A 7,723-nucleotide genomic window follows, 5' to 3' on the forward strand; every position below is an offset into this window, starting at 1 on the left:
ATGCTGGGGGCGCTAGGTACCGAAGGCAGATGCGGTCCCTTTGGGCTCGCTTCGTCCGTCGCCACCACGAGTTTCGGGGGACCTTCGCCCCACGCTATAAGAGCAGCCACTTCCGGAGCTATTGGCCTTCGCCTGTGCCGCGGAAACTGCCTTGACGGGGCGGGGGGGGAAGTGTCAATGGCTTCTCCTCCATCGTCATTGGCTGAGCGCCTCGTGACGCCATTCTGAGGCGCCTCATGCGGCGCCCCGCTCGGGTCCCGGAGGCTTCTGGGTAGCGGTTTACCCCCGCCCCTTGCGTCGGCGCCTTCCTTTTCCTCCCTGACACCGCTGAGCTCGCACGCGTGAGGCCTCTCCGCCGCCGCCGCAGACGCCGCCGCGTGAGTGTGGTGACCCGGCCCGGGGTGCGGGCTGGGGACGCGGGGTCCGCGGGGATGCGAGGTGGGCGGCGGGGTCTTTCCGGGACGGAGGCCTACTGGTCGAGCCACACGCGGCCTCGTCCGGCGGCCCCGGGGTGGGCAGGCCGGAGGCCACCGGGATAACACCGCCGTCGCGCCCTCTCCGCCCGCCTCAGGATGCGCTACGTCGCCTCCTACCTGCTGGCTGCCCTCGGGGGTAACTCCTCCCCCAGCGCCAAGGACATCAAGAAGATCTTGGACAGCGTGGGCATCGAGGCGGACGACGACCGACTCAACAAGGTAGCTGCCGCCCTTGCCCCGCAGCCGCCGTAGAGCCCCAGTGTTCCGTACGGGCGATTTTTCTGCCTGATCCGGCCACATGCTGGAGGGTTCGGGGAGAGGCTTGTTTCAGTCCAGTTGGCGATTTCTCGGGTAGAGAAGTAAGCAGGGTGGGGGCCAGGTGCAGTCGTTCACGCCTGTAGTCCCAGTACTTTGGGAGGACGAGGCGAGCGGATCACCTGAGGTCAGGAGTTCGAAACCAGCCTGGCAAACATGTCGAAGCCCCATCTCTACTAAAAATACAAAAATTAGCCGGGCATGGTGATGGGTGCCTGTAGTCCCTGCTACTTGGGAGGCTGAGGCAGGAGAATCGCTTGAACCCGGGAGATGGAGGTTGCACTGAACCAAGATCGTGCCACTGCACTGCAGACTGGGCAACAGAACGAGACCCTGTCTCAAAAGGAAAAAATAAAAAGCCGGATGCGTACGAGGCAAAGTCGTGAATAATGAGTTTTGGAAGTTTAATACAAATGAGATGCATAATTAATTCCTTAAAAAACAAACAAAAAAAGGCAGTCCTGGCGAGTGGCTCACCCAGCACTTTGGGAGGCCAAGGCGGGTGGATTATTGGAGCCTCGGAGTTCAAGACTAGCCTGGAAAACATCATAAAACCTGGTTTCCAGAAAAAGTTAAAAAAAAAAAAAAATAGTTGTAGGCAGTGGTGCACATCTGTAGTCTCAGCTACTCAGGAGGCTGAGGCGGGAGGCTCATTTGAGCCTGGGAAGTCAAGGCTGCATGGAATAGTGATTGTGCCACTGCAGTCCCACAGAGCCAAGCCCTGTCTCTAAAATACAATTAAAAAAATCAGCCAGGTGTGGTTGCTCACACCTGTTGTCCCCGACTGAGGTGGGAGAGTCGCTTGAGCCCGGGAGGTCAAGGCTGCAGTGAGATCCCACCACTGCACTCCAGCCTGAAGTCAAAGTCAGTTTCATTGACAGCTTATTTTGCCCATGTTGAAGATACCTGTGAGTAGTCAACATAAGCGGTGAGACACCGTGTGTTCCATTCTCAGTCCTAAGTCTAAGAAACCTAGTGTCCATTTATTTTATCACTTACCAAGTGAAGGTGGTGGCTCCCTTTGGGCAGTGCAGGTCTAGAAACTTCAGGGCGTATTCCTATGTGGGGGACCCAGTCCTGCTGTGATTTTGGAAGGGATAGGGCCAGGGATACATTTGCACTTTCCTGGTAACAGCTGTGTGATTGTCTGCTCCAGGTTATTAGTGAGCTGAATGGAAAAAACATTGAAGACGTCATTGCCCAGGGTGAGTTGATGTGGAGGGGCTTTCATTTGTTTTCATGGTCCATCCTAATCCCTGCCGGTCTGTCTGTGGCCTGCCAGGTTTCGCTTGTGGACCAGAGCACCCTAGAAGCCTCACCCAAGGAGTGAGCAGGGCACCAGTGGGCTCATGTCATGGGCGCTTCTAGACACTCCCAGGAGCAGGGCAGCAGGGGGCACCCTGTGTTCTCAATGGACGTTTAGGTGGCCCTGCCTCTTAAGCCTGACTTCCCCTGGCCCTGAGGCCATTCCCCAGAATTCTCTGAAGCTTGGTGTCTGGAGAACTGAGTTCATATCAGTAGTTCTTACCACATGCTTTCTGTGAAGGAGCTGGGGGCAGGGACTATGGGTGCCAGGGATGTTCACAGGCTCCTTGCCTCTTTGTTGGGCAGATGGTTTTTTGTTGGTGTCAGCTGAGCCGGTGGGAGTTGTTTGGAAGTTGAGCTGTTGGGGCAGCTGTTCCTGTCTTCCATGCATGTGACCAGGACAGGGCCAGCTCAGCAAACGGGCCAAGCCACGAGCACATGGCTGTGGCCAGAGATGTGGACACTGGAGCAGCATGCTCATTGTCCAGGCCGAGCACGGTGGCTCACGCCTGTAATCCCACCACTTTGGGAGGCCGAGGCGGGCGGATCACAAGGTCAGGAGATCGAGACCATCTTGGCTAACACGGTGAAACGCCATCTCTACTAAAGATATGAAAACTTAGCTGGGCGTGGTGGTGGGCACCTGTAGTCCCAGCTACTTGGCAGGCTGAGAAAGGAGAATGGCATGAACCTGGAAGGTGGAGCTTGCAGTGAGCCGAGATTGCGCCACTGAACTCCAGTCTGGGCAACAGAGCAAGACTCCGTCTCAAAAAAAAAACAACAACAAAAAACCATGTTTGTCCAATGGACATCTGAGGGTGGAGGTGGGGAAAGTGGGCAGGCAGGCAATGTGGGCCTAATTCCTAGAAGGCAAGTTTCTGGATAGGAAAAGTCCCTGTTGAGGAGTGGCTAGGGGAGGGAGTGTTCCGGAAGAACGGGAGACACTGGCATATGGTGGGTCCATATATGTTGGCTGCCCTGTGCCATCCCTGGTGCCATCTGATTTCCCTGTGGAACAGCCTCCCAGACTGGGCAGCTGCTCTGGTCTTACCTCTCTACTTTCTGTAGGTATTGGCAAGCTTGCCAGTGTACCTGCCGGTGGGGCTGTGGCCGTCTCCGCTGCCCCAGGCTCTGCAGCACCTGCTGCTGGTTCCGCGCCTGCTGCAGGTAAGTGGTGGCCTGGTGAGTGGGCAAGGGGCTGGGGCTCAGACAGTGTTGCTGCAGTGGGGTCTCCATGGGGGGACTGGCCTGGCACTTGGGCAGTGCTCACCGTGCCTCTCCTCTTTTCCACAGCAGAGGAGAAGAAAGATGAGAAGAAGGAGGAGTCTGAAGAGTCAGACGATGACATGGGATTTGGCCTCTTTGATTAAATTCCTGCTCCCCTGCAAATAAAGCCTTTTACACATACCTCAAGTATTCCATGAGCACTTTGTCAGACGGTAGCCTCTGCCCAGCTTCGCATCAAAGAGGGCAGGTTTGAGGCTGAAGTGTGGACAACATGGTGTTGGGGAAGGGTTTCTGGTGCAAAATGAGCATGAGGAGGGGAGTCTGGGCATCACAGCTGCCTGGGGCCCCTTCCTGTGGGCCTTAAGCGGTATCCTAGCTCCTGAGTACACCCCAGAAAAATGTGAACGGGCTGGGCACAGTAGTTCGTGCCCGTGATCCCTGCACTTTGGGAGGCTGAGGAGGGAGGATCACTTGAGGCCAGGAGTTTGAGACCACCCTGGGCAAATTGCAAGATCCCATCTCTAAAAACCAAACTATCCAGGCGTGGTGTGCACCTGTAGTCCCAGCTATGAGAAGTTGAGATAGAAAGATCACTTGCCCAGGAGGTTGAAGTTAACAGTAGGCCATGATAGTGCCACTGCACTCCAGCCTGAGCAGCAGAAATCCTGCCTGTAAAAAGAACAGCAGAGAAGATGATTTGAAATGGAGTTTGCGTAATCAGGGCTCTGTCTTTGGGGTGGCTTGGTGCCTGGCCTTGCAAGGACAGGATTCGTAGCCCCTGGGCTTTACAAGTGCATGCAGGAAGTGAGTCCAGCTTGGGGGTGGTGTACGCCCCTGGGTTTCCCTGCAGGAGTCATGGCTCCGCCATAATGCCCTGAGCAACTTGGGCAGTCACTCCTCAGGCTTGTTTTTCTGCCGTTCACAGCCAACCCCTGCCTTACTGGGCAGATGTGCTCAGGGCTTGTGGGCAGTGACCGCAGGGCCATGTGTTCACTGAACTAGGTCCTTTGGGGGTGGGCCTGCCCTCCCCTGACAGGCTCTGGCCTGGAATATGGGGCTAAGGACAGGCCATCACCCACCCCTCCCCGCCTCTCTGCCCTCCTGGCCCTACTCCGTACACTGTCTCCCGGGCCTCATGGTCTTTGCCCGCCAATGTAGGCACCCAGAAGATGGTCTGCCCCTCCCACCCTGGGCTTGGGGTCAGCAACCCACCAACTGGCTTTGGTGTGGGGAGCACTTGCTCTGTGACCTCCTTAGTTCTGGGAGGATAAACAGGAGGGTATAGCACAGAAGACAGTTGGGGTGACTGGGGGAGGCCTCCCTCAGATGGGGAGCCAAGACCTGCAGGAAGGCAGAGTCCTTGGAGGGGAAGCAATGTGGGTTGTCGGGGGAGCCAGGGAGCCACAGAAGGTACTGAGATGGAGAGGGATCCAAGATGCTTTTTATTTATTTTGTTTTTTTTCTTCTTTTTGAGATGGACTTTTGCTCTTGTTACCCAGACTGGAGTGCAGTGGCACGATCTCAGCTCACTGCAACCTCTGCCTCTCTGGTTCAAGTGATTTCTCCTGTCTCAGCCTCCTGAGTAGCTGTGATTACAGGTGCCTGCCACCAGTCCCGGCTAATTTTTTGTATCTTTTTGTAGAGATGGGGTTTTACCATGTTGGGCAGTCTGGTCTCAAACTCTTGGCTCAGGCAACCCACCCGCTTCGGCCTCCAAAGTGCTAGGATTACAGGTGTGAGCCACCGTGCCCGGCCTTAATAATATTTTTAAAAAGACCTTTTTGGATGCCCGTAAAAGCAGAAACTAGGGTGGGAGTAAAGCCAGGTGAGCAGTGGAGGAGGCTGGAACCTGGGTAGTAGGGGTGGGGCAGCAGATGGAGGAGGAAGCAAAGAGAAATGACCCTAGCAAGGTACAGCTAAGGAGTGCAGGGAGCAGTGCTCCCTACAATGGGGCAGGGGTGAGGCTGGGGCTGTGGATGGCCCAGGCTTAGGAAGCAGTGCTCGCTACAACAGGGCAGGGGTGAGGCTGGTGCTGGGGATGGCCCAGGCTCAGGGAAGGGGCCCGCAGCAGGAGTGGACCTAGGCTTCAGAGGGCAGACCTGGCAATTCCAGCCTTGGACCCTGAAGGGAGGGGCCCTGTTTTGCCCGGAGGTCACCATGAGAGGGGACGTCCCACTGCCTGGGGTTTCTCATTGAGCTGCCCCTTGGAGCTTGTCCTAATGGTGGGGTGCTCCCAGACCCTGCCAGGATTCTGGGAAGGACTGCCCAGTTCCTGGCTCCTGAGCCTCCCAGGGGCCTGGAGATTATGTACGCAAAACAGCCTGACCCAGCTGTGGAAATGGGAGCAGAGGTCTCCCTGCGCTGAGGCAGCACCACCCATCAAGGTGACAGTCCCTCAAATGGGGCTAAGGCCCAAACCCTGGCCTTTCCCGGCCTCTCCTTGGAGAGGGAAGGACCCTAAGTCCCTGGCTTCCCTGTCAGTGGTTGTCCTGACGAGCCCCTGGACTTCCATCCCTACTTCACCACACCCTGAACCCTGCTGGTTCCAGCAGCATCGCCAGAATCCAGGCACAGGGGGCTCCTGACACCTGGCTCCGCCCTCCATACCCTGGCCCTCCCTCCCCAATCCCAGAGTGCATTTGCCGCCGTGTACCACCATCCGAAGATTTGGAAGAGGCCCCACGTGTGCAGGAGAGTCTTCTTTTGTTTTTGAGACGGGGTCTCACTCTCGCTCAGGCTGACGTGCAGTGGCGCGATCATGGTTCACCCCCAGCCAGCCCAGACTCAGTCGATCCTCCAACCTCAGTCTCCTGAGTCGCTGAGACTATAGGTGGGTACACTACACCTGGCTTAGTTTTTGTTTATTTATTTATCTATATATTTATTTTTTATTTTATTTATTATTTTACATATATATATATATATTTTTTTTTTTTGAGACAGAGTCTTGCTCTGTCACCCAGGCTGGAGTGCAGTGGTGTGATCTCGGCTCACTGCAAGCTCCGTCTCCCGGGTTCATGCCATTCTCCTGCCTCAGCCTCCCGAGTAGCTGGGACTACAGGTGCCCACCACCACGCCTGGCTAATTTTTTGTATTTTTAGTAGGGATGGGGTTTCACCGTGTTAGCCAGGATGGTCTCGATCTCCTGATCTCGTGATCCACTCACCTCAGCCTCCCAAAGTGCTGGGATTACAGGCGTGAGCCACCGTGCCCGGCCTATTTTTTAATTTTTTTGTAGGGATGGAATCAAGCTATGTTGCCTAGGCTGGTCTCAAATTCCTGGACTCAAGCAATCCCCCCACCTCAGCCTCCCAGAGTGCTGGGATTATAGGTGTGAGCCACTGCGCCCTGCCTAGGAGTCTCTTCAAGTCAAGTATGGTCACGTCCTCCCTGTTTGACCCTCTCCCACCGCTGGGGCTCAGTTACTCTCTCCCCCTCACTCCCCCACAATCTTCGCCTGTCCTGGTCGGCTGCCTGGAGGGCCTACAGCCCTGTCTGCTCATTTACCCTTCAAAGTTCAACTTATCCTCGCTTCCCACAGGGGAGCACTCCAGAACCCCTGAGGTGCCCCACGCGAACTCCTCTCACTCATTTTTCAATTTTTTTTTTCCTGAGATGGAGCAGGCTGGAGTGCAGTGGCACGATCTGGGCTCACTGCAAGCTCCGCCTCCCGGGTTCATGCCATTCTCCTGCCTCAGCCTCCCAAGTAGCTGGGACTACAGGCGTCTGCCACCATGCCCAACTAATTTTTTATATTTTTTTAGTAGAGATGGGGTTTCACCATGTTAGCTGGGATGGTCTCCATCTCCTGACCTCGTGATCTGCCCAGCTCGGCCTCCCAAAGTGCTGGGATTACAGGCATGAGCCACAGTGCCCAGCGTTTTATTTTGTTTTGTTTTTGAGAAGTCATGCTCTGTCACCTGGCCAGGCTGGAGTGCGGTGGCACCATCTCAGCTCACTGCAACCTCTGCCTCCCAGGTTCAAGCGATTCTCCTGCCTTAGCCTCCCGAGTAGCTAGGACTACAGGCATGTGCTACCACGCCCCGCTAATTTTTGTATTTTCAGTACAGAGGGGGTTTTGCCATGTTGGCCTGGCTGGTCTCGAACTCCTGACCTCAGGTGATCCGCCCACCTTGGCCTTCCAAAGTGTTGGGATTACATGCGTGGGCCACCACGGCGCCCAGCCTCTTTTTTTTCTTTTTTTCTTTTTGGGAGGGAGACTGGCTCTGTAGCCTAGGCTGGAGTGCAGTAGTGCAATCTCAGCTCACTGCAACCTCCGCCTCCCAGGTTCAGGTGATTCTCCCACCTCAGCCTCCCGGGTAGCTTGGATTACAGGCGTACGCCACCCTGACCGGCTAATTTTTGTATTTTTAGTAGAGACAGGATTTCACCAGCCAGGG

The 7,723-nt window shown here is 55.7% G+C and overlaps 1 protein-coding gene and 1 non-coding gene across 3 annotated transcripts; both read left to right on the forward strand.

Annotated features, from left to right (window-relative positions):
* The first annotated feature begins 5 nt into the window (after positions 1 to 5).
* Positions 6 to 3,503, forward strand: RPLP2 (ribosomal protein lateral stalk subunit P2). Of its 2 annotated transcripts, none has more exons than XM_007995349.3 (5): positions 6 to 377; positions 572 to 695; positions 1,948 to 1,996; positions 3,165 to 3,263; positions 3,390 to 3,503. In XM_007995349.3, exons 2-5 carry the CDS (start codon positions 573 to 575, stop codon positions 3,464 to 3,466), a joined length of 348 nt encoding a protein of 115 aa, XP_007993540.1. In that variant the 5' UTR covers positions 6 to 377; position 572; the 3' UTR covers positions 3,467 to 3,503. The 2 variants fall into 2 exon arrangements, with proteins under 2 accessions (XP_007993540.1, XP_037854700.1); XM_037998772.2 differs by having other exon boundaries at positions 250 to 377; positions 3,393 to 3,503.
* LOC119624623 (small nucleolar RNA SNORA52) lies at positions 2,032 to 2,165 on the forward strand. The gene has a single exon (XR_005240779.1). It is a non-coding gene; the product is annotated as a small nucleolar RNA SNORA52 (small nucleolar RNA).
* Positions 3,504 to 7,723: the final 4,220 nt, after the last annotated feature.

Source organism: Chlorocebus sabaeus, chromosome 1, assembly GCF_047675955.1.
Source record: "Chlorocebus sabaeus isolate Y175 chromosome 1, mChlSab1.0.hap1, whole genome shotgun sequence".
Taxonomy (NCBI): domain Eukaryota; kingdom Metazoa; phylum Chordata; class Mammalia; order Primates; family Cercopithecidae; genus Chlorocebus; species Chlorocebus sabaeus.